Below are 13,502 nucleotides of genomic sequence, written 5' to 3' on the forward strand. Positions count from 1 at the left end.
GACAGGTTATCTGTAAAATAAAAAGAGATAAAACCACATAAAGGGCTTGGTCCATCTAAGAACATCTCAGTAAATGTAAAGTTAGCTGCTGCTACCTACTATCCTCATCCAGCTAGAGCTGTACAAGAAGGAAGTCACTTGTGTCCCAGCTCCCCTCAGGCCTCTCCCCTCTCCATCCCCAACCCAAGCTATTATTTCTGGTGGTTAGGTGGGATCTTGAACACCATGACACCAAATGGCCTGAAGTCCAGACTGGCTCTATGAACACATGCTCCATTACCCAAGTCAGAGACTGGGATTCTCTCCCACGAATTGGCTGATTGCCCTACTATAGAGGCAGTCACACAGGCAATTTCCTTTATCAGGTATAAATTCTCAGTATGCAACAATCTGGCCACAAGAATGAAATCAAATAAGCATTTTCAAGATTGGCTCAAGAAGCCGCTCCAACAACAACATTTCCAAATCCTGAGCCAAGGGTAAGAGAATGAATTTCATTAGAAACGACAGGGACCAGCTGTTCCAAGAGAGATGTGAGTGGGGTGAAGAGTGGACATTAAGAGGACATCACATGCCAGAGGCCTCACCCAGGCTGTAAACACCAACGGAGATGGGGACACATCTTCTTTCAAAGGCAATTAAAAATTAATCATGATAACAGGCTGAAATTCTGAATGCAGCCAAATTCCTTTTTCCTCACTTCATCTCCTCTAAGCTGTTACCACCACAAGGCAGAGAAACACTTTGATGTCTTTTACTTTAGTTGCAAACCTATTTTCACAACTCTTGTGGGGGGTTGCTTTTTTTTATACTCATTATTAAGGAAGAACAAATACTTGTGAACTTCAAAATTCTTCTCATTTTTAAAAAAATCTGGCTTTTCCATAAATATTTGTTGCAATTGCACAATGTTTATGTTCAAGAGAGTCATTTAGGAAAGAACAGCACATTCTTTAACATTCCAGAACATGAAATCAGGTAAGAGGAGCTCTTTTAAGAAAAGAACAACTATTTTACAGAAATACATCCAAGTATTTTCTTTGTTTGCTACATCTTAAAATAATCAAATAATCAATAACAGGCTAATGAGTTTTTGGGGGTTTTTTTTTTGGTGCTGTGCTGTGTGTGTGCTGTTACTCAGTCATGGCCAACTCTTTGAGATTCCAAGGACTGTAGCCCACCAGGCTCCTCTGTCCATGGGATTTTTCAGGCAAGAATACTGGGGTGGGTTGCCATTTCCTCCTCCAGGGGATCTTCCCACCCAGGGATCAAACCCCCGGCTCTTGGGTCTCCTGTATTGCAGGTGGATTCCTTACCACTGCGTCACCTGGGATGCTCCTTTACTTTATTAAGTGAGGCCCAAGTGCCAAAATCTTAACATTTCAATCTCAGTTTTTAAGAAGCACTTTTACTGGTTACGTTTATCATCACTGGAAACTTTACAGATGCAAGAGAAATATCAAACATTCTAAAAATTAATATTTCTCGTACGTCTTACAATTTTTTGATGGATAATACTTTCAGAGGCTAATATTGAGTCTAGAATTTCAAGCCAGGAAAAGTAGCATTTATCCCCAGGGCCAAGGCTGAGGAAAATATGACAGATAAGAAATGTGGATAGCAGCTTTAAAGGTTTTCACTGAAATGTTACTTGTGGTAATTATTTTTTCCAAATCTAAAATAGTCTGGCTCATGGTTTGACAAAAAGTACAAAAAGCCATCTGATATGAAATAACCAACCTTAACTCCATCTGAAGACTTAATCCCTCTTTGCCATGTGATGTATTTACATCTTCCAGGAATTTGGACACAGACATCTTGGGGGTCCATTCCTCTGCTGGCCACAGCCACCAGTTCCCATCAAGGTGCTGGAAGTCCTCACAGCCGTGGTGTTACTGGACATTTGTGACTCCTAGCATCCATCCCCTCTTATTCTTTAACTGAACCTCAGTTTTCCCTCAGGTTAACTGTCTCACACTCCACCCTCAGTCCCTGTACATCAAGAATGAAACATCTTAATCCAGGCTAACCTGAGCACTGTCTCACTGAGCACCAGGCATGGCTTGAAAATGTTGTTTTTTTGTTTGTTTGTTTGTTTGTTTTTGCAAGAGCCTGGCACGTGCACATCTAATTAATATTGGTAAAGACAACAAAAAAGGAACTTTTCCATGTGTCAGCAGCAACCAACTTCCCTCCATCCCAAGATATAACATTTTAGACTCTTTTTGACTGTTCCATTTCTTTTCTCTGGGATGTTACAGCCAATCCCCAAGGAGAAGGACTGTCAATAGGTAACATTGTGGTGAAGGATCTGCAAGCGTGGGGTTCAGGAGAGGGCTCCAGGCTTAGGTAGCTGGGATGTAAATCAGGAAACCGAGTGGACTGTCGTGACAGGGGCAGCTCTGGCGGACACACATTCACTGAACGGTTTCCCACACCTAATGATAAAAAAATGACATATGACTCAAGCCGAGTAGCCAGGCAAAGCTCTACCAGGAACTACTACTGGAGCTGCCAGGACAGAAGTGTCTTGTCTAGTGGGGTGAAAGGGAGGATGATAGCCTAGAGTTGCTGGTGATGGTCTTTGCCACAGCTTGGATCTTGGATGGTCACAATCTTATGCTACTAGAGAAATAAAGCCAACGCAAAGGAAAAATGAGAGCAAAAGGAGAGAAGGAAGAAAGAGAGGAAGAGCGAAAAGGGGCAGGGGAGAAGGAGAGAAGGAGAGGCAAAGGAGGAATGGGGGGAGAGAGAGATTGATTTTTGACATTATTTGAGACCTAAATCCAGCTATACCTGACTTTGATTATCTGATCAATTTTGTCTTCCTTAACCACTATCAACTGGGTTCCTGTTTTTTGCATCCCAAGGAGTTATGATTAACATAAGAACTTTTGCTCAGTGAAATGGAAAAAAGGGGTTTCAATAAATAAAGTGAAATGAAGAAAGAATTATGTCCAGTATAAACACAATATAGTTGGTATGGAATCCACATGGAATAACTGTTTCTGCACTATTCCTTATTCAACTCCTCCCTCAACTACTATATTCCAATGAGTTAAGCAACACTATGTTGAAATGCCAACATGAAGCTAATACGTGAAAACAGAACTCTTAAAGAGCTGTCACATGGTAAGTTGAGTGGCTGGATAGCATACAAATCCATGACACACTAAATTAAGGTACCTGGAAAGCCATGGTGGCAGGCAGACCTATCAGAAATGTAGGGACTAGCGCGAGGCAGCTCTCCTTGAGTAAAAGTGTTTTTTAAAAAGCACAAGACTAAGACATACCCATAGGTAATAGGTAATGATAATATGTATTATTCTAGCTGGCTCACCATGTGGCAGCATTATAGGAATCCTTTAAAACTCTATGAAATAGAATACTTCAGTCACATGCAAGACAAGGACACTTTTACAGGTTCAGGTCATCAGCTAGAAAGTGGTACAGTCAGGATTTTAAACCACAACCACACAGTGAAAAGCATCTGTGCTGCTGACCATTTGACAGAGGAGAGGAAATTAATATTAGTTGGTCCTCTAAGAGAAGACTCTTGAGAGTCCCTTGGACTGCAAAGAGATCAAACCAGTCAATCCTAAAGGAAATCAATCCTAAATATTCATCGGAAGGACTGATGCTAGAGCTGAAGCTCCAATACTTTGGCTACCTGATACGAAAAGCCCACTCATTAGAAAAGACCCTGATACTAGGAAAGATTGAAGGCAGGAAGACAAGAGGACGTCAGAGAATGAGATGGCTGGATCATCTCTGAGAATCACTGAATCAATGGACATGAGTTTGAACAAGTTCTGGGAGATGGTGAAGGACAGGAAAGCCTGGCGTGTTGCAGTCTATGGGGTCACAAAAAGCTGGAAAGACTGAGCGACTGACCAACAAATCCATACACTGGTTAGATTTTAGATTAAGGAATGTTACTCTACTTGTAAAAAACAAAGGATATTACATATAAAAGAAAGAGAATGCAAATTCACATGAATAATCATTTCAATCATTCTTTTATCTTTATTTGTGTGCATTAGTACATACAAAACTATATATATTAAATATGAAACAATTGTAGGCAATGTGATTTATCATTCAAGTATTTGAAGATCCATATGTTTAATCCTACTTTTCTTTCTAAAAGTTTCCTAAATACTCTTTTTGTTTTATCAGTCACTTTGAGAACAAGACTGACTATTTCATGCTGCTCACAATTTGTTCTAAATTCCAAAAAGATTCATCATGCTGAATTTGTGGCACTCATTTTTATACACAAGATACCGACATTTTACCACAAATCTCTCCTAGGGCTTTACAGTGAGTCAGCAAAATGTGTAAACATATTCGGAAAATCAGGATGGATCAATTACATGTGGGAACAGAGATTCCTAGGCTAGGAAACTCCCCACTCTTTACTAGCCATTCTAAAGAATATACATCTCTCAAATTCTGTTCTAGGAGGTGGACAAGTCATCCTCCAGTACTGATAAAATTACAAAACCTTTTTATAATATGAAAGCGAAAGTGAAAATCGCTGAGTTGTGTCTAACTCTTTGCAACCCCATGGACTATACTGTTCATGAAATCCTCCAGGCCAGAATACTGGAGTGGGTAGCCTTTCCCTTCTCCATAATGGTTCACATTTGGATGTACTTGATAACTAAAAAACTGATTAATTCATTTCATCTTTCAGAGACTAATAACTAAATACTTAAAAATTATGTTCAAACATCTAGAAGAGCAGAACCACATCTAAAATTAAAATATTTTAAATCAACACTTTCCTATATATTGCTAGTCAGAATTCAGGTCTTAGAAACTTCTTCAAAAGTCACTTGTCAAAATGCACCCTGTTAATTTGGTTTTACTCAGGAATCAACTTCTAGGACTCTCTCCAGAAGTAGTCACTGGGAATGTGAACAATAATCTACATGCAAGACTGTGTGGCAACATTCATTATCATAAGAAGGTGGAGGCCATTAGGAAATGATCACATAAATTAAGGTTAATTAATAGATGGGGAAACAGTGGAAACAGTGTCAGACTTTATTTTGGGGGGCTCCAAAATCACTGCAGATGGTGATTGCAGCCATGAAATTAAAAGAGGCTTACTCCTTGGAAGGAAAGTTATGACCAACCTAGATAGCATATTAAAAAGCAGAGATATTACTTTGCCAACAAGGGTGCGTCTAGTCAAGGCTATGGTTTTTCCTGTGGTTATGTATGGATGTGAGAGTTGGACTGTGAAGAAAGCTGAGCATTGAAGAATTGATGCTTTTGAACTGTGGTGTTGGAGAAGACTCTTGAGAGTCCCTTGGACTGCAAGGAGATCCAATCAGTCCATCCTAAAGGAGACCAGTCCTGGGTGTTCACTGGAGGACTGATGTTGAGGCTGAAACTCCAAGACTTTGGCCACCTCATGCGAAGAGTTGACTCATTGGAAAAGACCCTGATGCTGGGAGGAATTGGGGGCAGGAGGAGAAGGGATCGACAGAGGATGAGATGGCTGGATGGCATCACCGTCTCGATGGACATGAGTTTGCATGAACTCCGGGAGTTGCTGATGGACAGGGAGGCCTGGCGTGCAGCAATTCATGGGGTTGCAGAGTTGGACACGACTGAGCGACTGAACTGAACTGAACTAAACTGAATGATGCTTATGAGGGGTTTGTAATGATATGGAAAAGTATACTAAAATATTAAACAACAAAAACAGGTATACAAAATCCCCACAATCTGTCTATTAAAAGAAGACTGAACAAGAATATTCTAAGTTATAACAAGAGCTGATATCTGGAATGATTGTCTAAAACCTCGGGAATACAGAAAAAGAAGATAACCACAAGAGGCATGTGTAAAGCATCTACAATCAGAACCATAACTGATTAATTAAAAAGCGCAATTCAACAACTTAGAATAGAAGGAGTACAGCTTAAAAGTAAAAGCTGATCTCTTATTAGAGGAAGTGTAAGATGAGAGTTCCCCAAATTCTGGTAATAACAATCCTTTTTGAGGAAGCACTGGGATTCCATTAAGTCCTCACTGTCAATAGATCCAGTCCAAGCAGTATAACCACAATCTTCATATTGAAACCACTCATGATTTCAGCAGGCAATTTGGAACTGTCCCTGATGGATTTCCAAGGTAATCTGGGTTGGCTACCCATAAGCAAAGAGTGCTTAAAGATAATCATCCTGGAAACAGAGGTGACCCTGGAGATTTCATAACATTTCTGAGCAATATCATGATTATATGGTACAATGACAAAAGAAAACAGTGAAGTATGGGGAAGAAACAGTTCAGCTAAAGAGCAATAAGTTGCCAGTGATAAGCAACATACTGCATCTAATAACATCTTTACATAAGACACTTAAAGTGCTTAACTTAGATCATTATGGTGCTCAATGGTGGGATAGGAGCTAAATCAGTAAAGTCAAGTGTATGATCTTTAGTTATAGAGAAGAGCAATGGCTTAGGTGGCTGAAGTTCTAAATTTTACACGGGATCCCTTTAAACTTCCTTTAGACCACATTTTTAGTGTTGCTGCTGGCAAACTGGATTGACAGATTTCGATCATTGCTTATCTTATTTGCACTGATGCCAGAAACATGGAAAGTTATCTCAAATAGACTTCAGGGCAAAATTAGCGGACATTTCAAACTTGCACATAATTCGATTCAACTTGACAAATACTTGTGGAACACAAACACAAAAACATAAAAAAACAATAAGCCTAAGTCCTTGGCTTTGTGGAATGAAAAAGGAAGTCACAAGGAGCCTTGATAGCACTGAATGATTAATTGTACATCCATTGTCTCTATCCTCATTTTCCTAGGGATCAATTAAACCTGGAGAGGGGCATAGAACAAGAATATTTTAAGAAAACCAGAACACAGGCAAATCCTAATATGTTAATAACCTGGTTACTAGATCTATGCACTGGACAACAGATATTTGAGAGTCACAAGGTACCAAGCCCTGTTTACGTGCAGGAGATAGACACAGCAGTCGTCAAGACAGTCTTTGCTCTCTCAAGGTCTACATTAGTGGAAACACTTATTCTACTTATTCTATGCCAAGGAGAAGGTAGAGTAACTCACACTTCACTTTGAAATGAGTACCTGTAAATAATGAAAAGTTATTTCTCAGGAAACCAGATAGCTGAGAGTATAAATTAGCAACTTCGTTTGGTTAAGAATGAAACGCAATGGAATTTGAAACCGGAAACAGTAATAGGGCAGAAAAAGATTGACATGTCCCAATTCCAAGAGCAGGGGAGGGGGTGGGATGGGATGGGGGGGAGAGGGAAGGTGGCTGAACACCAAAGCCTCACAGTGATTTTTCCTCTGATGATACTCAAGTGATCTCAAAGCGGTGGTTTATGAAACAAAAAGACTCAGAGAGTTCTTTTGCAGATTCTCCAATTTATACAGAACTATGATTTATTTCCTAAGCCACATGTGTCACAGAGCAAACCTCCTTATCCCATCAGGCCAGGCAGCGAGCTACCCACAATTACCCTAGGCAACCTACCAAGGTCATAGTCTGAGTCAGAAATGAGTTCCCTGCTATGTCACAGAAGCATGCTACCTATCTCATGAAACACATTTACACATGTATACACAGTGCACACACTTTCACATATGCACCTATATGTATGTGTGTGCACAAATGTATGTGTGTGTGCATATAGGTGGATGTATGTATGTATGGGTATATATGGATGTATGTATATCCTGTGTATGGGCTTCCCTGATGGCTCAGTGGTAAAGAATCTGCCTGCGATGCAGGAGAACACGGGTTCGATCCCTGTGTCGAGAAGATCCTCTGGAAGTGGAAATGACAATCCACTCCAGTATGCTTGCCTGAAAAATTCCACAGCAGAAGAGCCCGGTGGGCTACAATCCAAAGGGTCACAAAAAGTCAGACATGACTGAGCAACTGAGCACACACATATACTGTGTATGCATGTATGCATGGGTGTATAAATGTATACATGGGTGTAGACAGGTAGATGAGGCTTCCCTGGTGGCTCAGTAAAGAATCTACCAGTAATGCAGGAAATGAAGGTTCTATTCCTAGATCTGGAGGATCCTCTGAAGAAAGACACAGCAACCCACTCTAGTATTCTTGCCTGGGAAATCCTGGCGGGCTATAGTTCTTGCGGTCGCAAAGAGTCGGACATGACTTAGCAACTATACCACCAGGTGGACAGCTCCTCTCTGATGAACAAAAGAGAAGAGAACTAGATCACAGATCAAAACTTATTTGTCTGTTTTCCTGAGAGCCAAACATACTTTCCCACATACCAAAAGGGCATTCTTCCACTGGGTGGAGGAAAAAGTAAAGAAGCCATATCTCCTACTCCACACTTAATGGATGACATCTGTATACACTCCAACCAGCCCCCATCAAAGACTGCCCTCTCCACACTTGATGGGTGACATCTGTATACACTCCAATTTGCCCCCATCACAGACTGCCCTCTCCACACTTTATGGGTGACATCTGTATACACTCCAACCTGCCCCCATCACAGACTGCCCTCTCCTCAACTAAATAAAAGCCTTCCTAGTCCAGGGGATTGAAGCACATCAGATATATATTTTTAAAATTGGTTTCCTAAGGCAAATACTAAAAAGTGTACATTATTTTTGTTTATAAAAAGCATTTAAAAACTGGCAAAATTAAGCTATCCTATTAGAAGTCACCTTTCATACAGGAATCCTGCAGGAAAGTGACACAAAGCACTAGTAATGTTCTTATTGATTCAGGTGCTGGTCACCTAGAAGTGTTCCCCTCGTGAAGAATCAGCAAAGTGTACACTTATATTCACCACCTGCATGTGTGTGTATATATATAGAGAAAGTATTCTTTAAATTTAGCTTCCTAACAATTTGTGATCTGTTATTAATTTATATTGACTCTTCCTGAGACATTCACAAATTATTCTGAAACATGGAATTTTACCCAACCAATTTGTAGATCAATAAATATAAACTCATTAATTTTTCTAATTTCCTAATAAGTTGTTCAAAACTACTTTTCAATCAATTATTGGAAAAAAATTACTTAATTATATGTAGAAAAGTACGCTTTACCAAACCTCCAGGTTAGCAATCCCTTGATGCACAGGGACAGGAGAATGAATCTCATTACTGCACATCAAACTTTTAAAATATATTTTACAAATAAAATTTTAAATCCCTCTTAAGAAAACACAAATGATTATAACCCAAAGCCAAATGATACACTTTTGCTATCACAGGATTCATGAGTCAAGTCTCTTTTCATCTATATTTCTTCCCTTCAACTCAATTTGAAAATGGTAAGTAAAACTGATAATAATCAAAGAGAGAAATCTCGTAAAGCAGAGGCACTTGCTGAGAGCAAATAAACTTGCAGAGGAGAAAATAAATCTCCAGCAACACAACCTAAGAGTGCCCTGACCTCTTCTCTTCTGCGCTGTTACTCATCTCCCTCTTATCAAAATAAAGCAGACCGGTACTCCTTTCTTCCCTGAGGACAAGAGCTACCAAAGTAGTTTCTGTTAGCTAAAGGATTGGACCACTGTCTCAACCAGGGCCTCTTACATATGAGCATGCTGAGTCTATCTGAAAATTTAATCAAAGCAATATATCTTATTCCTTGTAGAATGAGTAATCTTAAAATAGTTTTTTAATTTACATATTGAAATGTTAGGACATATAAGTAATCAAATGTTTAAGACATAAAAAGTAAGACAGCTTTCTTTTCCCTATTTGCTTGAAGACTGGTTAGAAAGGAAAAACTCCTTCTTTAGAAAGATAACATGTTGATGGCTGAATGCTATCAACTACAAACGACAAATGTCTCTTCATAGACATTGTATTTTCAATGCAGTTCTCAGTCCATCTCCCCCCATCTGTTCTCCTCTTCCTGTGGAGGTCTAAGCTTGGGGAGGAGTTCCAACAATGCCAGGCACTGAAGGAAGGGAGCACTGTGACACAGGATGACGGGTAGCTACATACAGATGCCTCTGGGCCTGGATCTTGGGGCCCCTCCATTTAGTTTACACCTCTGGAGTCCCCCATCTCTCCACTATGCACTATAGCAGGTTGTTGTATAACCTCTCAAGCTTCATTTCCTTCAAATCTAAAATAGGCACAAATGTGTCCCAACCTCCTAGTGCAGTTGTGACAAATAGATGACATAAGGCACATCAAGCAATTAGCACTGTGCCTGGCACACAGCACATAGGCAACAATTTGTAACTAAGTCTGCAGTAATAAAAACTTTCCATCTAAAAGATGACTTTACAGTATCACTTGACAAATACAGAATACACAGACTACTGTGCCAAAAAGAAAATTATCTTTTAAAGTAACTCAAGTTAAATGTGTATGAAAAGACTGAATGGAGCCCAGCTTCTTGACAGACGACTTTCAGTCTCTGAATTCAGAACGAATATATTATTATAAACAGCTTCAAAGAAAAGACCATGGACTTTGGAGGGACATTTTACAAGACACCCTCTGTGAGCCTCAGTCTCCTCACCCATAAAATGGGAATAAGTCCTTTATCATCAGGCAAAACTGAGGTTTTAGATGTTGTCTGCAAAAGGCCTAACATATCTTACACAACAGCAGAATGATTTTAAAGCAGATGGTATAAGAAAAGTCATCAGAGGGATTATTCAAAGCTGGAAAAAATTTTAAGAGAAAACTTTCCATCATCTGCACTTTATTTTTCTCTTTTTTGTAGCATTCTTACACTTTCTCTTCTAATCAAATGTGTTCCACTTAACCTTACAGAAGTTGATTTCATTTGATTATCTCTGTATCTTCTTCCAGTCCCTCCATCACCTTTCAAGTACCTACCAGTGGCTTGTCCAAAGACAGATAATAAATTGACACCTGAAAAGTCCAACTGCAGGACAATTTTTACATCACTACAGTTCAGCCTGAGGAAAGTGACTCCTTCCTCTGTAAAGAGGAAGAGAAGAATAGAAATGTTCCTGGACCACCAACTACTTCTTTAACCATCAATGGGAGAAATTTCAGAGACAATATTTTGCTTAGCTTACTTCATTCCCTACCAAGATAAGAGTGACATCTGAGAATAAGGCTTACCTATTTGCACCATTTCTTCATTACCAGCCTGGAAAGGAGGGGGAAAAGTAAGAAAAAGAAACAGTTACTGGGTTTCATCTTATCACCTCATGCGTTTTATTTCTACCATTAATGCTTTTCAGGAGCTGACTAATCAGGCGACGCCGGAGACTGGGATTGGTGCCTAACCGCGGCACCCTGGTTTGTAGAAGGTTCCTGTGCCGGGGAGCACGAGCCAATGCAACAGCAATTTGGGACAGGGTGTCGTTTGCTCGTTTTAACTTTTAACATTTACGAAGCCAGCAAAAATAAATCCTGACACTCAATATTCTCTTTGGAAAACTCCAGATATTGGGTCAGGAGTAGAAAAGAAAGTCTCCGAATTTATACATGCAAAACAGAAGTCTAAATCCTGATTGATCAGATTTGAGGTCAGGCAGCAACTAGAACGAGTCTCTTACTTTTTCACCTTATGGTCAGACCAAGCAGACCAAGAGACGCTACAAAAAACTCACGGAGAAATTCTGTACCCAGAGCCTCAGCGGCCCTGCGCCGCTGTGACTGACTACACAGAGCTCGGCTCGTCCCGCCGAGCCTTCTCAAGGACTCTTCTGAGAGCATCGGGCTTCACCTTGAGGCTCCAAAGGGTGGGGGCTGGGCCGAAAAGAAACAGAGCAGTACTCAACTTCGCTTTAAAAAGAGGAGGAGTTGTGTAGAGGGGGAGGGGAGAAGAGCTGCCGGCGCCTCCAGCCTCTCTGCCCAGGAAAACGCAGGGCAGGAAACGTCCCCGGGGGCCCCCCTCCCCAACTGTCAAACCCCAGCCCGGCCGCGGTACTCCCAGGACACGTGTCTACTGGATCGCTCCCTGTCCGGCCCAAGGATTTCCTGAAACCCCCGCCTCCGGCTGCCCGAAAAAAGCTGTGACTCAGTAAGCAGGAGAGAAAGCCCCGCGAACTCGACTCCGGCTGCTGCAGTCGGAGCCCTGGGATCCTGGACCCAGCGTCCAGAACTTCATTCAAGCGCCCACACCGCCCTCCGGAAAAGGGAAACCCAGATGGCCCGGCGAGGATGCGAATTGGCTGCAGTCGGGTCACCGGGAATTGTTCGGAATGCCGCAAAGTGAAGCCCGAGGGGTGACAAGCCTGGGCTCCCATGCAATGTAACCCCCTCCACCCCCGAAAGCCCCGCACGCTGCGCCCAGCCCTCTAAAACACCGACCGTGAAGGCACCAGATAACAGGGAAAGGGTGGGAGCGGGGAGGAGGAGAGAGAGGAGGGGAAAGAGGGGGAGGAACTGTTTCGGGGAAAAGGTTGGGTCTGAGTTTTTTATTGTTATTATTTTCCACTTACTTGTCCATCAGCTGAAGTCTTAACCTCTACCAGAGCGGCTGCTATCAACCAAAGTGACAGGAGAACCATCACGAGTCGAGTTCACTTTTCAACTGCTGGGCAAAGCAAATGCCCAGAGCAAAACCTTCCCCCCCAAAGTAAGTTTCTTGGAAAAAAGGAAAAAAAAAAAAGCAGAATTAAAAAAAAAAAAAAAACCTGATCTTCCGTGCTTGGCTTCAATGAAAATGAAATCTGAGCTCTGAGCCTGGCCCCCTCTGCTCTGCAGTTCTTTCCACTTCACCTTCTCACCCCGTCCTCCCAAACAGAGTGTTCAGGAGAGAAGGTGCTGCGAGCCGGGCACGGGCTGCGCCGGCAGAGGCGGGGGGGAGGGACGAGGGGCTTCCAACTATCTCTGTCCGCAGCGGCTTTTTTCTAGGCTTTTCGCGCACCGTGGGTCCCTAAGGTTAGCGCTGAGAATGCTTGGGTCCCCGGGAGCACGGCAGGGGGAAGTATTAGCGAGAGAGACGGACGAGCGAGCGGGAGCGGGAGAAAGAGGCAGGGAGACGGCGCCTCCGCGACTCGCTCCGAGGTGGGGGCGGGAGGAGCCGGAGGGGAGGAGGCAGGCGGAGGAGTGGGAGGAGTGGGCCGCTCGCCGGCTCCCGTGGCTCGCCGAGCGGTCGTCTGCTCGCTGCCGGCGACCCGCGGGGCGCTAATAAGTCCGCCGCAGCACCCCCCTCGACCCGCGCCCGGGCGGCCCCTCCCGCCGCGGCGCCCACGTCACGCGGGGCCCGGGCCCGCGCCCCCCGCGCGCCCGCCGGGACGGCCCGGGGCGGGCGCTGCAGGCGCGGGGGGGCGTGGGGAGAACGGTCGGTGCCCGCGGCCGGCCCCAGGCAGGGTCGGGCTTTGAAGCCGCACGGGGGCCGGGTGGGGAGGCAGGGCGGGGGCGCGGGGGGCGCTTGAGTGGCCGGGGTTTACCGCCGGCACCGTTCCCCATCCCGGAATCTTCTGCTTCCCCGCAACGGAGCGGAGCAGATCTCGGTGGCCCCGCCTGGAGGGACCGGCTTTGAGTTCATTCTAG

General features: G+C 43.1%; 1 protein-coding gene across 1 annotated transcript in view; it reads right to left on the minus strand.

Moving 5' to 3' along the window:
* The window catches only part of ADAMTS3 (ADAM metallopeptidase with thrombospondin type 1 motif 3), a 292,240-nt gene extending 279,643 nt beyond the window's left edge, over nucleotides 1–12,597 (minus strand). The window contains exons 1-2 of the mRNA XM_018049560.1: nucleotides 12,446–12,597; nucleotides 11,118–11,145 (exon numbers count right to left, since the gene is read on the minus strand). Of these exons, the coding sequence (XP_017905049.1) occupies nucleotides 11,118–11,145; nucleotides 12,446–12,514 (97 nt within the window). The 5' untranslated portion in view covers nucleotides 12,515–12,597. The remainder of the gene's footprint in view (nucleotides 1–11,117; nucleotides 11,146–12,445) is intronic.

The sequence above is a fragment of the Capra hircus genome, chromosome 6 (genome assembly GCF_001704415.2).
Source record: "Capra hircus breed San Clemente chromosome 6, ASM170441v1, whole genome shotgun sequence".
NCBI lineage: Eukaryota > Metazoa > Chordata > Mammalia > Artiodactyla > Bovidae > Capra > Capra hircus.